We start from the raw sequence: 27851 nt of genomic DNA, 5'->3' as shown, positions 1-27851 counted from the left end.
GATGCTATGGAAAGAAAAATGAATGCACATGATGGTGCCCAATTAGCTCATAGGGATGGCAAGTAACCAACAAAAGAGCCTTCTCATGAGGCTACCATGAAGGCTACTCCACATGTGAGATTTATGGTGGATGCAACAAAGGCTCATGGGGGAATTTCAAAGGGTGTTCCAATCCTTGGTGCTTCACATATGTATGGGAGGTCGCATAATACTTCCAATAAATCAAGAGGAATTGGTTGGGGTGAAGCTAGGGAAAGAGGGTTGCAATGCATGTTAAGTCAAATAGGCCCATAAATTAGAGGAGGATGCTTATGGGGATGATGGCATGAAATCCAATGAGAATATTCACATGCAAAGAGTAGCTTATGGCCGTTGGATGGAGCTTCCTCCCTACTTCAAGAGGGAATACAAGGATTTTGCACAATTCCTATCCTCTTACAATCGATGGCAAAAGCACATAAGCGACTAAACAGTAAGGATGATCCCTCTTCCAACACTTTGAAAGACATGAAGGAAGAGGTCACACTCTCTAAGTTTAAGAGAAGTGGTTCATCCCTTAATGAGTTGCAGGAGTCGGTTATAAATTTGGATACATATTTTCACCTTTATCAAAAGAGTGAAGAGGAAAAGGTTTAATTTGCATCACTGCATATGGAAGACTATCCCCATCAATGGTGGAGGTATAAGGTAAAAGAAGAAAACATGGATGACTATCCCTGTCATGGTGGAGGCACAAGGTGAAAGAAGAAAACATGCCTAAATCTTGGAGGCACAAGGTGAAATAAGGAAACATTCCCAACTCTTGGCAAGAGTTGAAGAGAGAGGGATGAATATGGATTTTATTTCACCATTGGTTCTTAATAGGTTCATGGAACAACGGTATGAGCTTACACGAAATGGTGAAAGACTACATTCATGAAGCTTTCCATGTCTATGGAAATAAAAGCATGATATTGAGAAAGCTCATTCATGGAAGTTGGATCCTCTTATCAAAGCGGACATGTCAGCTCAAACACCATCGTCTTTGAAGGAAGAATGAGGCTTGCAGAGCCATATATGAGGCCAAGTACAAGAGGATTCAATAAAATTCAACCAACAAGAGCTTCCAAGATACCCTTCTACGGATAACCATGAGTGTCCATTTGATCCACGTGGCAAATCAGCCCATGTATATGCTAGATCAAATGATTTGATTGTGACGAGTTGTAAACTACCTTGAGGCTTCAAGGCACTATGAATGGAAGGGTGGCTCATATTTTGGTTGATTTGGGGAGCACATAGCTTTGTTAACTCCAAATCTATCCAAAATATGAGATTACAGCCCATAAAATCTTTCACATGCATTGAGAGTTCAGTGGAAAATGGGGAGAATGAAGTTTCCTTTATGTTTTACCATCCTACTACCGCCATAGTCCTCACACTTGAATACTCTATGTAAGCCAATCTTTTTTTGTGGCCTATTGATTTGATATTGGGATGTGATTGGTTGAGCACTTTGGGCGAGTTTTCATTGGACTTAGCTCATTGAGTTTTTGCATGGTCAATAGCTTATGACTCTCAATGGCATTGGTTTCTCAAAGCTATCCCTCATCATTGCTGCCAAAAAGCAATTGAAGAGGGAGATGAAGGATTTGAGATCTATATATGTGTTGCAGCTCATAAAAGATATTGAAAATCAAGGTGGATATCCCCTTGAAAAAGAGATGGCTCAACTTTTGGAGTATTATAAGGATGCATTTCAGCCCCGTAAGTGTCCACCAAAGAGGGATGTTGACCATACACTTGAACTTGGGCCAAATTCTCAACTAGTCAACAAGCTCTATAGACTCTCCAAGTTTGAGAGAGAGGAGGTTGCCAAACAAGTGCAAGAGCTCATGGACATGGGATTTGTGCAACCAAGTCAATCTCCATGCTCTATTAGTGAAGAAGAAAGATGGTACATATAGTATGTACATTGATTATAGAGATCTTAACAAGCTTACCATCAAGAACTGCTATTCCATATGTAGAATTGATGATCTACTTGATGAGAGATCAAGGGACCTCAGTTCTTTATCTCAAATTCGGATATCTCCACATAAGAATGAAGGATGGGGATGAGCTCAAGAAAAATTCTTTTCATACTGATAAAGGGTTGTTTCATTTTATGGTTATGCCCCTTGGTTTGTCAAATGTACCCAGCACATTTCAAGCCCTCATGAATAAGGTGCGTCATCCCTTTCTCTATAGATGGGCTTTGACAACATCCTTATCTATAGCAAGAGCAAAGAGGAGCATTTGCTGTAGGTAAGTATCAAACGCCTTGAGAGCATAAATTATATGCCAAAGAAAATACATGCTTTTTTATGAAGTGTGAGGTTGAGTATTTGGGCCACATTGTGAGTTATGAAGGCATCGAGTAGATCCAAAGAAGGTGCAATGTGTCAAAGAATGGCATACTCCAAAAAACACGAGAGGATTCTTGGGGATTTCTTTCTTTTATAGGAGGTTCATGGAGCGTTACGCATCCATTGTTGCTCCTCTACCGATAGGCTCCTCTCACTCATAGGCTAAAGAAAGAAGCTTTATGTTATAGTAGAGAAGAGCTTCCAACAAGAGCTCAATGAGATCCTCACTTCAACCCCTATCTTAATTAATGTGCCCTGATTTTTCCCTACCCTTTACCATAAGGGTGGATGTATGTGGTAGTGGTATTGGGGTTGCTTTGTATCAAAAGTATGGTGTGATTGCATACGAGAGTAGAAAGCTTACCGACAAGGAAAGGTCTTTGCATGTTTATGAGCAAGACATCTCATACATGACTAGGAAAGCTGATGCTCTTTCCCGCATGTGGACATGCACTCTGTCTTTTGTTTCGGAGGTCTACAAAGATTAGATTATGGATATATATAAAGAGTACTTACTTGATCATGTGGTGGCCTAATGTTTTAGAAATTACAGCAAGGTGTTTGTGATGGAATTCTATGGTATCATGGGAAACTGTACTTGGTTTCCAAACTTCTCAAGGAGAAAGTGTTGCAAGGAGATGTATTCCTCTCCACTGTTGGGGCATTTGGGTCTCTACAAAACCTATGAAAAGGTGAGACAAAGCTTCTATTGGAAGGGCTTATGGAGGAATGTGTATGTGAGTATGTTCCCCAATGCTTACCTTGTGTCAACAAAACAAAGATCCCACTCATAAGCCAAGTGGTTTACTTCAGCCCTTGCCTATTCCATAAGGTAACTCATATATCTATGGACTTCATTACTAGCTTGCCTCTTATAAAGCATGGGTGGAATTCCATTTATGTGATGGTGGATAGGCTTACTAAAGCTGCTCATTTCGTACCCAAATTTTGGCTTCTCAAGTGGCCACTCAATTCATGGAGTAAGTGTTCAAGCTACATGGGACATCCCAACAAACTTTACGTGATAGAGATCCTAAGTTCATGGTTTCTTTTTAGAAGAGTTTGTTTGAAGATATGAGCACCAAGCTTACTCCAAGCACCGCTTATTATCATCCTCAAACTAATAGGCAAATGAAGAGGATTAATAAGTGATTGGAGACATACTTGAGAAATTATTGCCATGCTAAACCATTTAGGATAAATGGCTGTATTTGGTTACGTTTTTGCTATAATAATAGCTCTTACTCAATCATTGGTATGTCACCATTTGAGGGTCTTTATGCAGTGCATGTGCCATCAATGGTCTTCAAAGAGAATGGTGTTAGCCCTCATGCAAAATAAGAGTTATAGAGAATGCAAGGTTTGATGCAACAATGTAAGGATAACATGAAGAAGGCACAAAAGAAGAGATGAAGTCTTATGCCGATGTACATAGAGTCTTCTTATGTCTTCTTAAGGTTACCCAAAGTCAAGACCTTCTCTCAAGGGTTGTGTCTTTCTTAAGGTTACCCAAGTCAAGACATTCTCTCAAGGGTGGACTCAACAACAAATTGGCAGACATATTTTATGGACCTTTCATGGTGCTCAAGAGAGTGGAAGAGGTAGCTTCTTATCAACTTCAATTGACCAACACTACAAGGATGCATAATGTGTTTCATCTAATCTCAAAACATATGCGGGACAAGATTCAATATATATTGGAAAAGGTAGTGGGAAGAAGACACAAGGTTTTGAAGTGCTGTACCAATGAGAAATTCCTTATTAAGTGGAAAAAATGCCCGAAGCATGGAAGCCTTTAGCTTATGTGCAAGAGCATGGGTTTATTCTTGATCATCTTGGGTGATTTTTGGGCATTTACAAAAAATTATTGGTTGTAGAACTTGGGAGTTTTCATTTTTTAGTGGTTTTCACACTCACATTTGGGATGCTTATCATGGTGGTGGGATGGTTCCGTATGATGGATAGTGGGTACATATATAGTTTTCAGCTCTTTATACACTCATATGGGTTATTAACATTTATCCGGATTTCTAGCCATGTTTTTGGGTTTGTGCATGGGCTTCTTCTACTTTGGGTGTTCCTCTTAAAAGAAGGATCCTTGACAGGTCAAGAACTGGCTGTAACCCGTCTTCCATAGAAGCTCTTGCTAATCAGCCCGTTACGTCTGAGAGCCTAAATATGGCTGGCTGCTGGTAGCGCCACCACATTTCTCGTCATACATAGCCGAATGATGCGCTGAACCTCATCAGCCAACCTTCTCATTATTATTGACACCATAACGACGCGGCCAACACACGCAGATCAACCATATCTTGCTTTTGTATGCAAGAAATTGCCATTGTTGCTTTTGCTCCATCGTCGAGGAGCACTTCCAAGTGCAAGGCATTAGCACCAAAAGCACTTCAAAAACTTCCTACTTCTGATTGGATCTCATAGGCTTGTTGGTTTGGACATATGAGACCCCTCTCTCCCTCTCTCTCTCTCTCTCTCACACACACACACACACACACACACACACACACACACACGAAACCAACCACCCCTCTCTCTCTCTCTCTCTCTCTCACACACACACACACACACACACAACCGAGGCAAAGGCTCACCAACGGCTATTTATGCGTTTAGATAGAGCAATGCTTCTATGCTCACTTTCAACAAGGTCAGACAAAATGCCTCCTCTTTGACTCATTGATCCGACCACCAACTACATATATACTTTTTTATCACAAGCTTGAAGTCCGATAAAGAGGTTGTATACAGGTCATAACTTATTCATAGAGAACCAACCCTCTCTCTATTATCCCAGCTTCACACTAGTTAGCCATTGGTGACACCCAATGATCCTCCTACGAAGCTAGCCTTCAACAAAGAGCACTTCTTGTAGGTTACATCAAATGGATTCATTGAGAAACCTAAGTACCTTTATAGACACATGTCACATGCCATGAGGATTGCTATTGTCCAGATGAGATTATCTTCACACTGACTTAGGAAAGAGTATAGGGCGGGCTATGAGAGCATCCCATGGGAGGCTAGGATATGCAAGCTATGCTTGACTGGAGAGAGAGTCAGAGGAACATTACTTATTTAGATGCCCAATGTATTGTGAGCTGCAAGGGAGGTTTCATTGCCTTTTTAGAGATGGATTTGACTCTCTTGCTCAAGTGATGCACTTAGCGATCATAAATGCTTGGAAATGTACTTACAAGAGATGCATAGACATCGAGAGACGCTGATGTGACCATACACACAAAGGAGAGGACATCAAGACTTCACTCAAGCCTCCATCACATATTTATTCAGTCCCCAGCAAAAAATAGAGCCACATGTACCTACCTACACTGACCAACCAAACAGAGCATATGGGACACTTCCCTTGATCCATCCCAGGTCTTGGCTACTACGCGCACCCACAGAATCATCAAAGATTGGGCAACCTCCCTCCAACGAGCCAAACATCCTTGCCCTCAAAGATTTAGACCGCCCTATGACACCTTAGGTAGGCACCATCACAAGAGTTAGACACCTCAGTGCTCTACTCCACCACTTTACATTGAGCTCCCCATGTTTATTATTACATTGTACACACAAGGACGTACGCAATACGTAGCCCGTGTCCTTTTCTTTTGTGTTTTGATATCTAGTCTACACGTGGATCATGTCGCATCTTTTTGGTCTCGTAGACCCTAATAGACCTTAATAAAATCTCTCCTCTCTCTCTCTCTCTCTCTCTCTCTCTCGCTCGCACACACACACACACATACCTTTTTTTGAAAAAGAAAAAAACTACATTGACATTTTTTTAAAAAAGTAAAAAACTACATTTTTTTAAAAAAGTAAAAAACTTCCAAGTGAGAAATGTGCCAATTGCCATAAGCTCTAGTCTTAATAGAACCACAACCCATGGTTGCCAAAGTTGAAAAAAAGTGGGAATCATGGTGGCCTTTCTTGCCAAGAGATGATAATGTAGATCAAGTACATTTAAATCACCATGCATTTTAGGTGTACAGACCAAAAATCGTCTCAAAAGATGCATCGCTCTCGTATGATGCTTAGTTTTCTTTCCACAACTCCTCCAAGGCATCAAACATAAAAGTATTAATTGGAATCCTCCATAGACATATACCATGCCAATGGATTCCCAAATGTCTAACCAAGTCGTTTGGTGAAGTAATTTGACCTGGACATAACATTGGATGCCAATCACAAGCAATCAACAGAAGCAGTTTAGACTTTGAAAAGTTGATATAAAGTCCAGCTACTTTACCAAATAATTCCAAAGTTCTCATGATGCACTTGAGATCATTTGGATCATTTTTGGGCATGAACAAAGAATCAGCTGCATAGGCTTGGGCCACAAAATGCGAACCATTGGGCAACTGTAGACCATGTAATTGCCCTTATGCAACCAAGACATCCATATACATCAAAAGTGGATGTGTGGCAATCACATTTAGTAATGCACTAAGAGGGCATCCTTGACTCTCTCTTTCTCTCTCTCTCTCTCTCTCTCACACACACACACACATGCACAATCAATGCTCCACCTACGTCCAAAATGAGACTGAAATGAAGCAAGCAATAATGGAGTATGCTTTAAAGACAATTCATTGCCACCATACTTTGTAAAATTGTCCCTAAAAGTCGGAGAACCGTGAATTTAAAATTTTCCATTCTCTTGCAATGCTTGATTGAATATGTTCACATAATGAACTATTAATAAATACAGGCCCCTAAGAAAAGGAACAGTTATTTTTCGTTTAAAGGTTTGGAGGCTTCCCACCCATACAGCCCCACAGTCACCCGCTCTGGAATACAGTTCTTTCACTCTTGTAATAGACTCGCATTTGCAATGTTGAGCAGCCTATCGAAGGAAGGCTAGAGCCTAGAACTAGTCCTTCACCTGGTAGGCCTGTAGGCTTAGGATGAACACATCACCTTACTACACTGTCTCTCATGCAGCATTGTATCTTACAACCTGAAAAGAAGAAAACACGAGCTCCCTAATGTGTATTCATCCAGTGGGGTAGTTGGTGCCAAGCGTACCAAACAGCTTGTACATGATTTTTCCCCCTGCGATCACGCTTCTTTTGATGAAAGGTGACACGCTCAGAACCCTGTCATCTCTGCATTTGTATCAATCCACCTATTCACAGCTTTCTTGCTGTAATTTCTTTGCTAGGATCCTTATTGAACATGAGTATGAATCATTATAAAGAGGAGAGGATACAAGTCTTTTAAGTTAAAACACTTGATAGAAGAGGCTTGTTGATCCATCCCCAAATGATCTTAGTTCTGCTGGCTTTACAACAGCACGACATAAGGGACAGGTCCTCTCTCTGTCAAACCTGTACACATGGGGCAAGCTAGTGTATCAACACCTAGACAAATCAACATGTGCTGAAATGGAAGTTAGGAATTGAATATGCTGAAAATAGAAGTTGGGAATTGCATATACTGAAAAATACCATTCAGACACGCAATCTTCACAAAAAATGTGTTTGCAGCTGAGCAAGATGGGTGCATGCATTTTTTCTTGGCAGATGGCACATAGATCTCCTGCAGCTACAACCTGCTTGCAAAACAAAAGTTCAACTCAAGATATTCAATCACAAAACAGAGCCGCCATATCATTTGTCAGCACAGAAAAAATCAACTAGTATAAAATACCAAGCCGTATGAAAGATAGGACATTAGCCAGGATGGATTTTAATCTGTCAAGCACGTGTGTTTATCAACACATCATAAGCGAGTACAACACCAACTTTACCCAAGAATTCATGCAATTTGTGATAGCCTGAAGTCTTGTTTATGAGTAAGACTCTCAACATGAATCCAGCCTAGATCATTAAATTTACATATCAATAATGTTACATGAATCCTTGAATGCAAGGAATCAAAACAAAAGATGGCTTGCTGTCTGTGGACTATTAATATGTGGCAACACTTTATGGGTTGCAAACTCAAGCAAATTGTAGAGCTTAACGTTGTAACCCCCCTTCCCCGCCGATGTAGACTCCCTCTGACAGCGGCCAACCGAAGAGGAAGTCCCCCCCCCATACATTATGATTTATACCTCGTTTGAGGGATGTACATATCGCTTCTCTTGAGAGCAGCTTGTAGTGTGCTTTTTTGTGGATGTTCTTCCTTTTATGATTAATGAAGGATCTTTGTTCCAGAAAAACAAAGACCTCATAACATCATTGTTACGTCCGGCACCTAACCTAGGGTGGATTAACCCCAAGTTAGATGGGTGCCTGTGGCTGGCTAGGGGACGGCTTCACACTAAGTGAAGGAAGGCTTTAAATAGGAGGTGTAGTTACTAAAAGAACTATGGGAAAGCACTTAAAATAAAAGTAGGGCTAAGTTTAGGGCCAAAGCTCCTATATAAGTTAACCCAAGGTATAGTTCTAGGACACGATTGTCTAGTCTGCCTTGTAGCCTAAGTCTTACCACGGGGGAGCTCTGCCTAGGGTGTAGCTATGGCCTCTAGCTCGGGGGTGAGTCTGGATGGACTCTTATGGCTGGGAGGTCCTAAAGCCTTACTTCTAGGTGTGTTCCACATCAAGAGAATCTTGGTTAGCCTTGGATGAGACTCAACAATCATAATAAAGACTGCTCACCAATTGATTGCAATCCAAGCACAACATAGCACCTGTACAAAAACCCTAGTCCGTCTTGTGCGTACTACTGCACGGATCCATATTGTATGGATAGGCCGTACAACCTCTCTCTCCATCATGTGAGCTAGGTAACAACTCTGGCATTCTCTCCTATACTCCCATTCGTTGGCCGACCTGTACGGAAACTCAAGTCCGTATTGTACGGATCTGTACTGTGTACGGACCTATATGGATAGGCCTATGACCTGTCAGAAACCCTAAAATCCAGTTTTGGAGTGTTTCTATCGCCCGGAAACCTGTAAAGCAGCTTGAATACAACTGTTTTCTGTTGTTGGTGCTCCGTTTGTCGTGAAGATGTCTGGACTCTTTGGCATTCTGGTCTTCCACCGCTAGGACTGGCTCCACCTTTTGGTGTGGATCCAGGAAAGGGTGGCATGTGCTGTGTGTCACACTGTAGGATAAAGCATACGTGGTGCAGCTCCTTGGAGGTCTGAGGTTTCGACATTGACACACCTTGTTTTTGGTGCATGTATTCATTGCACTGTTAATGGAAATCTCGGACTTAGTGCCCGTGAAGGTTTGTATACAAATTTATCCCTACTAATACATATATATATATATATATATATATATATATATATATATATATATATATATATATATATATATTGTGTTGTGTGTGTTGGGGGGGGGGCCAGCCGTGTTCCGGCCTCAGTGCTAGTGTACTTTCATTTTCAGTTTTGCTATCTTTTGTGTCAAGAAAGTGTTGACAGTATTAATAGTCTTAAGTGTGTCAAGAAGTGCTCTTCCCCAGATAGGGATACCGCATTGGTATCAAAGCACGGTTCTTCTCCTCTTCTCAGTTTGGACAACAATCTCCCATTTTGAACACTAGCTATTAGTGCTTTTAATCACTATGGCCGGCCAAGCAAGTAGTGGATAAATTCCAGTTGATAGGAGCAAGAGAAAGCATGATGACAGTGAGCACCATAGCAAGGATTCAAGGCCGGTGACAAATCTATCAAGTTTGAGACTTATCATGGTGACTTTGATGCCTCAAAAGTCATGTCTTTCATCTCACACTTTCACATAGCTTTCAGTGATTAGGACTTTTCTAAGAAGTCTAAAGTGCATCATGCAAGCATGTTCTTAAAATGTACAGCTGCCTTTCGGAAAGTTATTAGGTACTCCCATGAGTACATGGGATGAGTTCAAATCAAAGTTCTATACACAGCTCTTGCTTCTTAATGCAATGAAGAGTATCCCTAAGAAGTGAGATTAGTGAAGCACAATGAAGGAGAATCTGTGCATGCATGTGTTAGCAAATTTTGGAAGTGTTATGTACCTAACCCTAATCCTCAAGATTAGGTCCTAATTTGGGTAGGGTTGGGGAGCCCTGAGATTAGAGGGCAGGCTACAGGTATGTTACAGGTGGCCAGGGTTCATTATCATTGATAATACATGGTTGTTGGCTATTTATCACTGGAGCAACAGAAGTCGCTATATAAGTGACTTATGGGTTATTGAGGTCATTTATTGTTATACTTGATAGTTGGTCTTTGTACCTGGACCACAGTAGTCTTACTCCTGCCATGGACATGGCAGGTGGGTACACAGCAGGTACATGGGTACACAGGCTCGCCAAGCTGTATAGCCAACCAGGCTGTACAACAATAGGCTGGAGAACAGCCTATGTAGGTCGTACAAAAGGCATGACACATGGACTATTGGCTGTACACAAGTCAGGGCTGCCTGTGGAGAACTCATAAGCAAACGCCTCCTGTGATGACCGCTCCCTACAGGAGGCCTACAGATCGAAAGACAATATACACATATTTAGAACACTTAATTTGATTGTTATTAAACAATGAAAACAACATCAGCAACACAAATACACTGGAAATACTGAAAATACAAATGACACCAACACGGGCCGGAAAGGGCCGCCCCCCCCCCCCCCCCCCCCCCCAAATACTTTTTGTATTTCTTGGAGTATTTATATTTGTACAAGTGTCACGGGCCTGCCAGGCCTGATTTCTCCACAAGGGAGTGAAAACAACCAAATAAAACTGGTTCTAGTCGATGAAGAGGTGTTGGTCGGAGTAGCCCCAAATCACAGGCTCATTCCCACCTTCACTGGGTGTACACTTGCCTTTCACTAGTCTTCCGGGACCGTGCACAAACAGGCACGCCCGTACTAATGCAGGCAACAGTGTACACCGTGGAGGGAACGTTTTCCGGTTCTCCCAATTAAGCTTTGTACTTGGTTTTTCCTCATACCCTCTTGACCTTCACTGGCTCCTCTATAAATGAGGACGCGGTCAGGGCAGTCATGGGAGAAACCTCTTTCCAATGATCCTCCAGAGTGTATGCAACTGGAGAAGAACTACCTACACAAAGCTTGGAATAACAGCATTTAACTTGAATTATTATCTGAATTTGAGATAAAATATTGAAATAAATACCTGGCATGGATTTTAATTCAAATCTTAGTAGTGAAGACCATTTCCCTTGTATTGTACTCCAAAATGGAAGCTTCAACAAAACAACTAGCAGGTACACAAGACAGGTACAACAGGTACCTATGGACAGCCTGTAGGTACAACAGATACTATCAAGAACACGTGGGCAGCCAGCAAGTACAACAGGTGGTACTGTCAAGTATAAGTGGGCAGCCAGCAGGTACTGAAGATGGTACAGCAAGTACACACAAGTACATGTAGGCAGCTAGCAGTTTGCAGGTACAACAAGGTAGTCAGCTCTGTTTGCAAGTACAGCAGCTCCTTGGCAGGTACAACAGGGGCAGATAGGCGGGTACAGCCAGGTACAACTGGGCAGGAGATAGGCGAGTACAACCTGGTATAGCTGGGCAGCAGATAGGCAGGTATTGCAGGTGGTATAGCAGGGGTAGCACACAGGCGAGTCCTTCCAAGCGTGGAGGAGGAGGCGGGTAGCTGCCTTGAAGATGGCAAGTTTTCCACCAACCCACACGTGGGAATTTCCATGCAAGCCTTTTTTTAAAAGGTTATAAAACCTTAGTTCATTTTATTACTTTGGGCCCTCCCCTCATAAGCATAAGCAAGTGTCCAGCCCCTATTTAAATTGAGTGTGAACACAATACCTTATAAATATTAAGGTTCACTCAAGTTTATGGGAAAAATACTTACCACCTGTTCACACGCCACACCACCAAGTCAGCAAACAGCATTCCACCGTACACTGGGGGGGTCCCCGTCCAGTGTACTGGCACGGCATAACAGGCAGACACACGCAAACAAGTCATGCAAAAACAAATTTATGCATGCAGGCATAAATGCATGTATACAAATAATGGACGAAATCTCCCTTCCATGAAACTTGTACAAGAGGTTCCTGTTCGGCACAAAACTGGCGCGACAAATATAAATAAATAAATGTCCTGGTCTTCCTATGGAGTGACAGTCCCATAGGTAAGATACCATCGTGGCTATACACGGGTGGTACCAACAGGCTCCTGTCCAAACAGCACGAAGCAAATCTCACACGGGTGGCACGAAACTGGTTCCCGTCCATGTGACGCAGCACTCGTCGCACACGGGTGGCACTGATCTGGCTCCCGTCTATGTGACACCATAAAACTGGCCCTTTCACATGGGACACTGGCCTGGCCCCATGTGAACATGACACAAATCTGGCCGCTCTATGGAGTGATAGTCCCATAGAAGTGGCTCCAGAAATGGAGATGGACCAAATGGTGACATCCCCCCGGGGTTCTAAACAGTTGACCTCAACTGAAAAGCCTCAAGATATGCCTGTAGAAGATGAGGGTAGTCAGCAAAATAATCTTCATCTACCCACTTTGCATCAATTGGTAAATAATTTTTAAATTTCACAAGGTACCTCCTGGAAAGCTTTGCATGTGGTAACTTTCTCTCCTTCTGAAATATAATCTGCTCTGGCTGAAGGATCTCCTCAAGCTCATCAACTTCTGGCAGATCTTTTGTGACAAGCTCCTCTGGATCTGGCCCCACATACTTCCACAAAAGACTCACATGAAAAGCATTGTGAATCCTCCAATGGCTGGGTAAAGCAAGCTTTAAGGACACTTCATTGATCTTGTCAATTGCTTGGAAGGGTCCATAATATCGAGTAGAAAGCTTTGGATACCATCCCTCTTGTCCTGCCCTCTTCCGACGCCTAGCTTTCGCAAATTTCAGCAATACCCAATCACTTTCCTTGACTTGCATGTCTCTTCTATGCTTGTCAACAGCACTTTTATGCTTATCTTGTGACCTTGCAATGGCTGTCTACACCTGAGCAAAGGCTACATCGAAGTCACGCACATACTCATCAGCTGCAAAAATCTCATCCTTTGTACGAAGGATGGGTGGTAAGACCACTCTGCCATAAATAATCTCAAACGGGGCCTTTCCCGTGGAGGCATGAACTGTGTTGTTGTAGGCAAACTCTACAAGTGGAAGATACTTCTCCCATGCAGTCTTTTGATCTGCCACATAACACTTCAACAAATCCAACACAGCTGAATTTGTAGCTTCACTTTAGCCATCCATTTGGGGATGATAAGCTGATGAAAACTCAAGTTTAGTGCCCATGTTATCAAATAAAGCCCTCCAGAAGAGGCTCGTAGTCCTGGGATCTCTATCCCCAACAATGGACTTAGGCATACCATGATGCTTGAAGATGTTAGCAAGAAAAAAATTCACCATATGATCAACTTTAATGGTTTTCTTGACGGGCAAGAAGTGAGCTTGCTTGCTAAACCTGTCCACAATGGTCCAAATAGCATCATTCCCATGCTGGGATCTAGGCAAGTCCATAATAAAGTCTATAGTAATACTTTCCCATGGCTACGAGGGAATAGGCAATGGCTGAAGTAAACCTGGAGGCTTTTGCCTGTCAAATTTCACCTTTTGGCAAGTAAGACATGCACGTACATATGCCTCAATGTCTTTACGCATGCTTAGCCAAAAGAAATATCTCTCAATCATGCATGTAGTAGGCATGATACCTCTATGGCCAGCATAAGGTGGAGCGTGACATTCCTCCATAACCTTTGGATGTATATCCTTTACCACACATAAGCAGTTATCCTTCATAAGATAACCCTCTTTGATCACATAAGAGACATGTGAGTGACCAGCTATCAAATCAATCCATATATGGCAAAAATCAGCATCCAAATGATACAAATCTCGCATGGCAGATAAGTCCCCATGAGAGGTCACTGAAACTGCAGCCACATAAGGTCTCCTGGATAATGCATCTGCCACCACATTTTTTCTTTCCCGAAGTGTGTACAATCTGAAAATGAAACATGGAAAGAAAGTTTGCCATTCTCATCTGCTTCTCCGAAAGCTTCGTTTGAGATAGAAAGTATCTCAAGCTTTGATGATCTGTCTTGACTACAAATTCAGTCCCAAGAAGATAATGTTTCCATATCTTTAAGGCATGAATTATAGCCAAGAGCTCTTTCTCATAGATATCCATATGAAGCTCGGCATCATGCAATTGACGACTCTCATATGAAACTGCATGACCTTCTTGATTTAGGACAGCCCCTATACAATCGCCACAAGCATCACATTCCACTATGAATGACCTTTGCAAGTCGGGAACAATCAATACGGGTCCACATATGATAACATTCTTGAGTTGCAAGAAGGCATCCTGCTCCTTTGGGGTCCATTTAAAAGTGGCTTTCTTCTTCGTGAGATCATGTAGAGGAGTGGCAATCATAGCAAAATGCCTTATGAAGTGTCTATAATATGAACATAACCCCAGAAAACTACGTACTTCATGTACATTTTGCAACTCCGGCTAATTTCGAATGGTTTCAATCTTGGTAGGATCCATTCGTACACCATCCTTGGATACAATGTGGCCCAAATAGTGTATCTCTGAAAGAAAGAACTCACTTTTCTTGGCATTAATAAAGAGTTTATGCTTCCGCAACTCTTCAAACACTGTGGCCAAATGAGTCCTATGCTCTTGCTCATTCTTGGAGAAAACCAAGATGTCATCAAAGAATACACCTGTGAATTTTCGATAGGGTCGGAATTGTTGGTCATGATCACTCCCGGCTAGTTCAGGTGTGAACACAGCTTACTCACGGGCACTTTTTCCCTGTGACTGGACACAGGTTTTTTCCCCGTGTGAACACACTTATGTGTGTTGGGCACCTTGCCCTAGGCTACTTTATGTACTCACATTGTACTTTCATTTCATTATTGAGTACATCTTTTCCAGCACTCTTGAGCTTCATATATTCTGCTCTCTCTTGCATTTGGGGTGTGTGTGTGTGTGTGTGTGTGTGTACAAGCTAAGACAGCGAATAGAAATGGAGCAAAGAATGCCAAACCAATCGATCAGGTGCAGTCACTTGCTGGAAAAGGAAAAGATAAAGGAAAAGAGAAGATGAAGGAATCCGCGGGGATTGATCAGGATGGTTTTCAACAACCTAAGAAGGTGGTTGTATTGAAGCAACACTCCCTTCAATCTCGTCAATGGGATGCTTCTTCTCCCTCACCAGGACAGGCTTCTACTGCAGCTCCTGTTCTTCAAAATTGGGTGGGGGTTTTGAAGAAGGGCATCCCCATATGTGATTCAGAAGAAGGGGAGAATGCTATGTCTTTCATGGGTCATGAAGGAATGTAGCCCATGCAGACAGAGGCTTTGCCTCTCTGATGTCTTGTTTTTATATTTGATACTTTGCTGTATATACCTCTTTCATGCCTCAAACACTTAAGTGCTTTACCTACAATGTACAGAGCCTCTGCAATGTCTCAAAGTGGAGGCTTTTATGGAATTATGTACATAAAATGCAGCCAGATATTGTTTGTTTGCAAGAGCATAATCAACACTCCATGGTTGGTCATCATGTTTATTTTGGCGGTTATGATATATATTATGCTGGTACCACTACCTACTCAGGTGTATGCATACTAGTTAGACATGAGCTGGAGCCTCAGTTAGCCTTCAATGACAGCAGTGGCAGATGGATGGTCATACAATGTAATGTCAATGGTGATACTCTTGAGTTTGCATCAGTCTATGCTTCCCAGACCTCTGCCATGAGGGCTTCATTATGGGATTCTTTATGCAGATATCCATGGAGATCCAATGCATTCATCTGTGGAGATTTTAATAGTTCCCCTCTCCCAAGAGATAACACCACTTCAAGATCTCATATGCTATCATTGGAAAGGAAGAAATGGGACAGCATGCTTCTTTTTGTGCAAGCTGAAGATTTATGGGTGCTTCTCCAAGGGTCAGTGCCTGGATATACTTTTCATCATAATGCACTTACCACATACTGAGCAAGGCTTGACAGATGGTATTTGTTTTACTCTCAGCAATTTGCAGATTTTAGCCCTCATCTCCTTATAGATTTCTCATTGGGCTTGTCAGATCATGCCCCATTGTGGATGAATTTGTAGCTTGGCTCTTGGACGCACTCTTTCTCTGATCTCCAAGATGAATGCCAGAATTATTTCCAGAAATTATTCTCCGCTCCTAGTTCCCCATCAAATCAAATGACTGAGGCTAGGACTGAATTTCTCCAATATGTTTCTCGAATAGTGGAAATGGATGATGCTCTTACCTTGGAGAGACCTTTTACTGACACAAAACTTGATAATGCATTGTTCCACCTCAGCAAATATAAGTCCCCTGGCTGGGATGGCCTTACGGTGGAATTTTATATTTCTTTTTGGGATGATTTGAAAGAAGTCCTCTTGCAAATGATCAATGTTGCCTCGCAAGAAAATCAGTTGCCGCACTCTTGGAAGCATGGCATAGTCAAACTTGTGCCCAAAAAACATCTGTGTGACCATATGTCAGATTGGAGGCCTATTACTTTGATGCCTGTAGTTTACAAACTCATTACCAAAATGATCGTGCATAGGCTTCACAGGATACTGGATGCAGGATTTCATCCTCATCAGTATGGGTTTGTGCCGCGAAGACAAATCCATGACAATATATCCAATGCCTTGACTGCAATTGAATATGCTAAGTATTCGCATCAAGATGTGCTTATATTGCAGGTGGATATTGCTAAGGCATTTGACACTGTTCAATGGGATTTTATCTCTCAAATCATGACCAAGTTGGGCTTTGGTCCCAAGATGGCAAATGCAGTTTACTGGCTTTATTCTGGCTCTACTTCTCAGTGCATTCTTGGGGGTCATCTGTCTCGGTCATGGACATTGGGTCGATCAGTTAGACAGGGCTGTCCTCTTAGTGCTCTCTTCTATGCCATTGCGACCCATCCCCTTTTAATGTATCTTGATCATCTTACAAACACAGGACAGATGACTGGTCTTAAAATCCCTGGGGCTACATCTTTTCTGGCACAAGCATATGCTGATGATTCCTTCTTTATGCCACAGAATTCTTCCCGAGAAGTTCAAATGCTTATGACCACTCTTTCATTGTATGGCTTGGCAGCGGGATTGCATGTCAATTTTGACAAATCTAAATTACTTCCCCTGAAACAATGTGACTGGCATTCTATTCTTTGGCCGGGTCAGGTGATGCATTCCAAAGATGTAGTCAGGCATTTGGGATATCCCATAGGATGGCATATCACCAGGAAGCAGCAGCTAAAATGGATCTTCCAAAGACTTCAACATAAACTGGAATACTGGAAGATTTCTACTTGGCCTCTTCATGTCAGGCTCAGAATAGTCCAGTCCATTGTAATGTCCTATGTCCAGTTCTATTTGCCTTTGCTGCATTGGTCCTCCAGGGATATTTAAGCCTTTATGTCTCAAGCTATGGAGATGTTATGGAGGACAAAAACTGCTGTGAAAGCATTGAGACTGATGAAGATGAAAATGGTGTGCTCTCCTAAGATGCATGGTGGACTTAATGTCCTCAATATAAGATATCATGTACTTGCAAGGAAGGCGACTATGCTGCATACTTTTTTCCGCCAACAACAGCCATGGACTTGTATGCTAGCATCCATGTGTGTCAACATGAGGACTTGTGCTTATGGTCATTGGATTACTGATCATTGGGAGGTTGTCATTGGGAGATTTGTAGGGAAGATACCTGGCTGTCCTTTCTCTACTGCTCTGATACTTGACTGGAAACAAGTACTTTCTCTACTGCTCTGATACTTGACTGGAAACAAGTACTTTCTAAGGTCAAATGGGCTCCTGATAATTGCTCGGGGTCAAACTCAATGAGGAAAGAAAGTATTCATTGGAATTTGGAGTGCCATCTTTGACATTCCACTCGCTTTACAGGAACTTGTTCGGGCATACAATCTCATGAAATTGGGAATTAGATACATACATGATGTGGTAGATGATCAGGGCTATGTCTTATCTTTTCCTCAGGCCACTACTTCCTATGCATTGGGAATGCATCATAGGTCTATATGGAAGAAAATTGCTGATTTATTACATCCTTTTCTACCTGTTCCTCCTGTGGCTGACACAGACAGGCTTACGGATTGGCAATTGCAACCCTCTGCTACATGCACTCATCCTGTTCCTCTTCCCGCCTTAACCTCCATCCAAGCTTACAGGCTTCTTCAGCCTGCTCCATGGATTCAGCAACATGCTAATTCTCTGTGGCATATAAGGAAGCCCCTCTCATGGTGGCGGAAGAATCTCGGGATGTTATGGAAGTGTAAAATGCCATTGAAACAAAGACTTTTTCTTTGGAGATGTATGACAGGCACATTGTCAGTGGGGGTCACACTTGCTAAATGTCGCATTGCACCATCCACATGTTTAAGATGTCAGGCTCCTTCAGAGACTGTTCTTCATTTGCTTTGGCACTACCCGTGTTCTAGGATCCTCCTCGGGAGAATTTCAGATTATCTTGGGCTCCGTTTCCCGAGTCACAGATTTGGGAAACATTTCTGGCTCTTTGGCAGATTTATGAGGTTTTTGTCTCAATACTCACTATTTCTATCTTGGGTGAGATATTGGGCTCTTTGGACAATCTGGAGTGAGCATAATTTGGCATACTTGGGTCGGCAGATTCACAAGTCATATGAATCTTTCCGAGCCTCATTGCGGCAATCCTTATATGATGCCTGCCATGAGGGTGATACGGATGCTTCTTGCATAGAGCTTTTCTTTTTATGTTTTTGATCTTTGGGATACTCTCCATTTCGGAGACCTCCCATCATGTAAATTTATGAGCATATAAATATACTGCACTGGATATTACCAAAAAAAAAGAAGTGTGTGTGTGTGTGTGTGTGCAGGCTTCTTCCCTCATACCCAACATTGGTATCAGAGCTGGTTAGGGTTAGGGTTTTGTTGCATTAGGGTTTGCAGGTTAGGATTAGGGTTTTGCTGAACAAGGGCTTTGCTGTCTAGGGTTAGGGTTCTACCCTTAGCCGCCCTCAGCTGTGCGCCGCTGCCGCCCTGTCCTGCACCTACAGAACCGCCGCCCTTGTTTGCCGCTGTCGTTGCCGCCCTGTTCGCTGCTGCCGCCCCTGTGCGTTGCCGCCTCTCTGATCTGAGCCGCCCTCTGCATGCACCGCTGCCGGCCAGATCTACGCCTATGCGCAACGCCACCGCCGTCGCTTCCAACGCCGACGCCAGATCCGTCGCCTGCGCCGCCTGTACGGTCTTGCGCCACCTGTACGGCTCTGCGTCAGTTGTACTTGCGCCATACGCCGTCCATATCTAATGCCCTGCATCGTACGACGCCCATATTTGATGCTGTCTTGATCTGTGCTGTGCGCTTTCCCTCTCCTCGAACTCAGTGCTAGCAGTAAACAGTAACCAGTTTGCTATTTTGTTAATTTCTTTTAAAATTTCAGAAATTGCTAACAACTATTAGCAAATTGGGTACATTAATTTTGGGGCTTTTCATCCTTGAGCTCAAAATTGCAAAATTGACATACATTGGCATTGATTTTGGCTGATTCGGTGCGTAATTGCATTGAAATTTGGGGATTTTGGCTGATTCGGTGCGTAATTGCATTGAGATTTGGGGAGCAAAAATTGACACAATTTGCAGGTTCTTTATAGCATTTGAAGGCATTCTCAGTGTTACAGGCAGATTCAGTCGACATTGGGGCATTTCCCCCAAATTTTTTGGGAGTTACAGCATTATTGCAGCATTACTACTTGTTTGAACACACTTGTGACCGCCATGTCGGGGAACACTAGTGATTTATTTGGTATGCTTTCCGTTCAGGATAAGTTGGATGGCACAGAACTATCCTATGTGGACATACATGATGAAACATGTACTTGTTGCAAAAAAATTGTGGGTTTATGTATCAGGGGCTGATGTCAGGCCCATTGCTCTTGCACGAGTAGCAAATACTTCAGGAACCATTGATGCAGGTGATGATGTATCTTCAAGTGGTGCTACATCTTCTGCACCTTTGCCACCCACTCCAAAACAGCTCAGATGGGATGCCAAGGATGCTCAGGCACATGCTTTGATTGCCCTTTCATGCAGAAGGCAGGTTATAGCGCACATTGTTCATGCACTTCTTCCAAGGGTGCATGGGATATACTTGCTTCTTTGTATCAGGTTCGCAATGAGGCCCGTGTTGCCTATCTTCGCAAGAAGATTGAGTCTGAGCATATGGATGAGGGTTATTCAATGAACAAGTTCCTTACCCGCATCAAGGATTTGTGAGAGCAGCTCATCAATATTGATGACGTCATTCCAGATAGTTCACTTGTATCTACAGTGCTTCAGGGTTTGCCAGAATCCTATCAGGGTTTTGCTACTACTCTTCGTCTACTCATGAAGGGTAATCCAAACTTGTATACCTTTGATGAGTTGGTGACTCTCTTACTGCAGGAGGAGCAGTCTCGTTCTAATAGGATCACTATGCTTTCTGCTGATCAGGCATTTGGTGCCTTTGATCAAAACAAAGGTAAATTTGGAGCTTCATCTAGTGGTAAACCTAAGGGCAAACCACATGCCCATTCAAATTCTACCTCGTCTAAAGAGGGTGGCAACAAGAAAAAGAAGAAATGCAACTATTGTAGAAAACCTGGCTATCTTATTGAGGAATGTAGGAAGCGCATTGAGAGTGAAAAGAAAAAGAAGCAGCAAGGTTTGGATCCTACTGTGGACACTAAAGAAGAGACAAACTTTGCTCATGAGGGATATGCATTAGTGGTTACATGCAGTTTGCCTGCTTCTTATATGTCTATCTCAGCTGGAGATTGGTACTTTGACAGTGGTGCTTCTAAGCACATCACTTCTTGCAGAGATCTATTTGCCAATTTGCAGGATTCACCTCCAAGTGGCATAGTTTTGTGTGCCAATGATGCCTCTTACCCCATGAAAGGCATTGGCAATGTGAAGCTAACATCATGTAATGGGGATAGCTTTACTCTTTGTGACACTTTATATGTACTAGGCATTAAGAAGAATCTCATTTCTGTTTCAGCCCTTGCATTATCTGGGTTTAAGGTTCAGTTTTCTGATCATTGTTGCTTAGCCTAAGGGTCCAGATTTTCAAAAAATTTGAATTATGCTCCAATTAAGGTTCCTATGGACCAATAAGCTTAATCCAAATGTAGGAAGGAGATAAATTGAAGAATAAAAGAAAATCTCCCAAAAATAAGTAAATACTCACATAAGATGAAGAGTTGACTAAGGACAAGGTTTATTAGTTAAAAAAGAAGAGATATTTAGAGGAAATGAAACATTTTTGACACCTCAGTGTGGAAAATTCTCCTCATGAAGGAGGCGCCTATTTCACATGTGTGGAGAAGTTTTAAACTCATAAATAATGAGACATTTTCTCTCTCCTCTTTCCTGTTCTAACTAGATTCAAAAAGTGAGCTAAACTGACCTAAAAATGGTCAAAAATTGACCAAACTGATCAAGAAAATTCTAGAATCACTTTGCTTGGTTAGAGGCTTATTTTTTCCTATAAATAGAAGCCTCCCCTTTTGTAAAAGGTTAATAGTGTTTATGCACTGTTACTCTACTCCTCCCAAGAGCCAAAAACATTGAATTCACTTGATAATTCAATTATTTTTGACTAAATCCTCTACAAAGAATTGGTGGCCACTCTTGATCCAAACAAGAGTAGAACCCTCAATCCCTCAAGTCAAAGGAAAGCTCACAAAACTCTATGTAAGTCAATAATTCTACTTTTTTTGAATTCTAATCTATGATTTTCTGATTCTTGCTTTTTAATGTGAATATGGATGTTTATGCCTTGATGAAAAGGCCACCCTCTTCTCTTCCTTAAGAATTCAGCCTTTCTCTATCCTAAAATGAGTAACAAATAAATTTATTTAATCTTTCTTATTGTTTACTCACTTGAAAGTGAAAATTGAGTAGATTAGAGTGTTTTACTTCACTTGGGATTAATTTTAAAGTAATATTAGAATATAAAAATTGAGAAATGATCAGCCATACAAAGGAGGTCATGGTAAAATTTTTCTTGAATTTTGTGAAAATAAATTTTATCTTCATGTTATTCTAAAAGAGTAATCCCCACCGTTTGTGCATTCTAAAAGAATTTTTTTTAAATTATAAAAGTGTCATTTTCATTAGATTTAATTTTTATGCATAGAAAGATGCATAAAAGATTTATTTTTTAATTCAAAAGTGTTATTCTCATTAAAATTGAACTTATGCATAGAAAGATTTTTTTAATTCAAAAGTGTTATTCTCATTAAAATTGAATTTATGCATAGAAAGATGCATAAAAGATTTATTTTTATTCAAAAGTGTTATTCTCATTAAAATTGAATTTATGTATAGAAAGATGCATAAAAGATTTATTTTTAATTCAAAAGTGTTATTCTCATTAGAATTGATTTATGCATAGAAAGATTTATTTTTATTTCAAAAGTGTTGCTTTCATTAAAATTGATTTTATGTATAGAAAGATGCATAAAAGATTTATTTTTATTTCAAAAGTGTTATTCTCATTAAAATTGAATTCATGCATAGAAAGATGCATAAAAGATTTATTTTTATTTCAAAAGTGTTATTCTCATTAAAATTAAATTTATGCATAGAAAGATGCATAAAAGATTTATTTTTATTTCAAAAGTGTTATTTTCCTTAAAATTGAATTATGCATAAATAGATGCATAAAGAATCTTTATATCAAATATTAGAATTCTCTTAAATTCTATGTTTAAATTCTATAAATAGAAGTGATGAGAATGTGAGGTGAATAGATGTGATGAGATAAGATGTGAATCAGATAGATGATGATGATTGGATGGATGGATGTGATGTGAATATGAGGTGAATAGATGTGATGAGATAAGATGTGAATCATATAGATGATGATTAGATGGATGGATGTGATGTGAATAGAAGTGATGAGAATATGAGGTGAATAGATGTGATGAGATAAGATGTGAATCAGATAGATGATGATTAGTGGATGGATGTGATGTGAATAGCAGCGATGAGAATATGAGGTGAATAGATGTGATGAGATAAGATGTGAATAAGATAGATGATGATTGGATGGATGGATGTGATGTGAATAGGAGTGATGAGAATATGAGTGGATGGATGTGATGTGAATAGGAGTGATGATTGGATGGATGGATGTGATGTGAATAGGAGTGATGAGAATATGAGGTGAATAGATGATGTGATGAGAATATGAGGTGAATAGATGATGTGATGAGATAAGATGTGAATCAGATAGATGATGATTGGAGTGAATGAATGGATGGATGGATGTGATGTGAATAGAGGTGATGAGAATGAGAGGTAAATAGATATGATGAGATGTGATGTGAATCAGATAGATGATGAATGGATGGATGGATGTGATGTGAATAGTAGTGATGAGAATATGAGGTGAATAGATGTGATGAGAATATGAGGTGAATAGATGTGATGAGATAAGATTTGAATCAAATAGATAATGATTGGATGGATGTGATGTGAATAGAAGTGATGAGAATATGAGGTGAATAGATCTGATGAGATAAGATGTGAATCAGATAGATGTGAATGAATGGATGGATGAATGTGATGTGAATAGAGGTGATGAGAATGAGAGATAAATAGATGTGATGAGATGTGATGTGAGTCAGATAGATGATGAATGGATGGATGGATGTGATGTGAATAGAGGTGAGGAGAATGAGAGATAAATAGATGTGATGAGATGTGATGTGAATTAGATAGATGTGAATGAATGGATGGATGAATGTGATGTGACAAAGGTGAAGAGAATGAGAGGTAAATAGATGTGATGAGATAAGATGTGAACCAGATAGATGATGAATGGATGGATGGATGTGGTATGAATAGAGCTGATGAGAATGTGAGGTGAATAGATGTGATGAGATACGATGTGAATCAGATAAATGTGAATGAATGGATGAGATGTGATGTCATGTGAATCAGGATGTAAATGAATGATATGGGATATGAGTGGATGATATGTGAAAGAATTGATGTGAATGAGTATGTGAAAGAATCGATATAGATGTGTATGTGAAAGCATGTGATGTGATGAAAAGAGTTGTGATGTGTCATAAATATATATGAATGTGAATGTGATGAATATGAATGAATGTGAATGTGATGAATTTGAATGAATGTGAAAATGATGGATATGAATGAATGTGATGTGATAGATATGAATGTATGGATAGATGTGAGTAGTCGTATATGTGAACGATTGGATGGATGTGGATGAATGAGATGAGATGTGTATGAATGAGATATGATATGGATAGAAGTGATGTGATATAATGGTGATGAGAATGAATGTGATGGATATGAATGAATGTGATGTGAAAGGATGTGAATCGAGATAGATGTGAATGAATGAGATGTGAGGTAAAATGAATGAGATGTGATGTGGTCTGAATGAGATGTGATATGAGTGAATGTGATGTGGTCTGAATGGATGAGATGTGAGTGAATGTGATGTGGTCTGAATGGATGAGATGTGAATGAATGTGATGTGATGAGATGTGAATATGGGTAGATGTGAGTGGATGAGATCTGATGAGGTTAAATTGAGGAAAGATGAGATGAGATGAAAATGATGAGATTGGATGAGAATAGGAATACTTATGAATTGATTGTGGAATTAAATAATGTGGTTTGATGTGGAACAATGTGGAAAGACGGGAGTTCGTTATAGAAACTGTATTTTTGAACTGTTTTCAAATGACTGTTTTATGTCAAGAATGTTGGAGAAGCATTTTGACTGTCTTGTGAATGAGGTCGTGGAGACCTAATCTGATAAAGTTGCAACAGCTGACAGAGAGTCAATGGAGGACGTCTCGCGTAGCAAGGTCGGCCGAGGTCTTGACCAGCCTCGGTTCGATTAAAATGGTGAGCTTCCGGTACGGTGGATGATGGACCAAGGAAGCGGCCTATGAGTGAAGCGCTAGGTCACCTGCGAAGGATCCTAGAGGGTACTGACCATACGATGCTCGGGCTCTGGGTCGCCGACGATACCCACACGTGTGTCGTGGAAGATATTGGAACAAGGAGTAAGAGTTGTTTTCTGAATTCGGGCATGGATCTAGTTAATTGACCTTGCTGGTCCTCAACGGATGAGTCCATGGCTCTTTTATATGGATCCGTTGGTTGATCTTGTTGATCTTCAACAGAGATTCCATTTTGATATGTGAATATATTGCCGGTTACTATAAGCTAGGAACTATCGAAAAGGCCCCTGAGTGGACAGGTGGTGAGCGTTCTGGTTGCCAATGATGCCATAGGTACACCGATGAAGGAATGATTGGAAATAAGGATTCAATCGGAGATTTTAAGGATTATGATCAGTGACACAATGGTTTCATTAAATGATTGTTTTTAAAGAGAGCTGATTCTATGAAAAAGGCAATTTCATATTGGGTGTGTAAGTGGTGTGACTAGTTTTAAGTTTGTATGAATATCCAGCTAGGGGGCCTAGAAACTCTTTTCCCTGGGTACCCGGGACAAAACCTAACCAAATTCTTAATTGGATCCCATCATTACAGTGGTTGGGCAGTTGGCTAACCCACGGGACTAGATGGGGTTAGGCTGGACTGATGGATCCCTGAATTGAGACTCAATTTTGGTATGGCACGATAGATGAAGTAAATCCCGGACAAAAATTGTTCTATGGAAAAGAATCAACGGCTGTGCCTCTCAATGAGGAAAAAAGCGTTGGTCTCTATGATCCAAGTACAATCTTTTCCTGATCTGACTATGGGACTTACGGGTTCAGTCGGATCAGTTCAATTAGTTAAGGCTTTTGACTACGTTAGAGAAAAATTATCCTGGAGGAATCGCCCGTGCTTTCCAGGCAAGGGAAGTTTTTCTGGGTTTAGTTTTGGAAGAACCAATAGATTAGTCTCTTGTCCGAATATCCGTGGGCAAGGCCCTCGAGTGTGGGACCCTGCTCCGCGCAAGAACTGCTACTTCCGCTGCTAGCACCCCTGAATTTGTTGCGCGGCGGGGTGAGGGATCTTACAGTATACTGTATGATAGCACAGATTCAGCTTCTCTTATGCTTTCTGGGACATTATGCAATGGCTTGTATAAGCTTCATATGTATGACAGGAGTACTTATTCTCATGATGCTATGATTGCCTCCACCTCCCGTTTGTTGAGTGACATTGAGTTATGGCATGCTCGGTTTGGTCACTTGAACTTCTCATCTCTTGTACGCTTGTAGAAGCAAGGTATGGTGCATGAGCTTCCTCCTATGCAGGTTCCCTTCAAGCATGTATGTGAGGGATGCGAAAGATGCACATGAATTCCTTTCCTAAAGATGGGGCTATGAGGGCTGTCCGACCATTACAACTTGTTCATAGTGATCTTTGTGGCCCCATGAGGGCTCCATCTTTTGGAGGACACTTGTACTTCATCACGTTCATTGATGACTACACTCGGTTTTGTTGGGTGTATGGTTTAAAAATGAAGTCAGGTGCCTTTGCAGCTTTTAGAGACTTCCGTCCCATGGCTGAAAATGCTTGTGGACACAAGCTTGTCACATTGCGTACAGATCGAGGGGGGGAATATTTGTCAAATGAGTTCACAGCTTACATGCAGTCACATGGTATTTCTCATCAGTGTACTACCCCCTATACTTCTCAGCAAAATGGAGTTGCAGAGAGACGTAATCGTACACTTATGGAGATGGCATGTTGCATGCTCAAAAGCAAGGATCTTCCCAGTAAGTTTTGGCTTGAGGCGGTTATGTGTGCCAATTATGTGCTTAACCGTTGCCCCATTAAAGCCTTGAAATGTATGACTGCCTATGAGGCATGGAATGGCAGGATTCCAGTGGTAACTCATATGAGAGTCTTTCGGTGTTTGGCATATATGCATGTGCCCACACAACAAAGACATAAGCTTGATGAAGAGGCAATCAAATGCATTTTCATTGGTTATAGTACTGAGAGTAAAGGATACAGACTCTATGTGCCTAATATAGGTAAGATCATTGTGTCAAGAGAAATTATCTTTGACGAATATGCATCTCAACCACTTGTCTCATGTACCAAACAGCCGTCTATTGGGCCGGAAGATGTCTTTGATACTTTGTTGCCTTTATTCAATTCAAATGTGGGCAATGTAGAGCCAGCTTCAGCTCATTTACAGCCACCTATGCCTGCTGAAAACCAGCAAAATCAGCAACTGAACTTGCCCCAAATTGATCCTGAAATGCCTCAGATTGATCAGGATACCTTGGGTGATGCATTGGCAAAGGAAGATGTAGATACTAGGAAGTCAAAAACTGTTCCTAGATGGCTGGTTGACACTTTGCGTGATAGCAAACAATGTACATTTATGCCAGGTCGTACACGTGCTGCTTCTTGCCATGCATTTTCACATTATGTGGATACAGCTCTTGTTGCCACCGCTTGTAATGAGGAACCCATTTCTCACGTTG

General features: G+C 41.2%; 1 protein-coding gene across 1 annotated transcript in view; it reads right to left on the bottom strand.

Moving 5' to 3' along the window:
* Window positions 1-7023: 7023 nt before the first annotated feature.
* LOC147642393 (uncharacterized) overlaps window positions 7024-27851 on the bottom strand; it is a 153144-nt gene continuing 132316 nt past the window's right edge. The window contains exons 7-8 of the mRNA XM_086805920.1: window positions 7859-7962; window positions 7024-7738 (exon numbers count right to left, since the gene is read on the bottom strand). Of these exons, the coding sequence (XP_086662046.1) occupies window positions 7633-7738; window positions 7859-7962 (210 nt within the window). The 3' untranslated portion in view covers window positions 7024-7632. The remainder of the gene's footprint in view (window positions 7739-7858; window positions 7963-27851) is intronic.

The sequence above is a fragment of the Cibotium barometz genome, chromosome 1, assembly GCF_041138505.1.
Source record: "Cibotium barometz isolate CiBa-2024 chromosome 1, ASM4113850v1, whole genome shotgun sequence".
Taxonomy (NCBI): Eukaryota; Viridiplantae; Streptophyta; class Polypodiopsida; order Cyatheales; family Cibotiaceae; genus Cibotium; species Cibotium barometz.
Note: the sequence above shows the minus strand (reverse complement) of the source record. Positions and strands in the feature narration are given on the sequence as shown.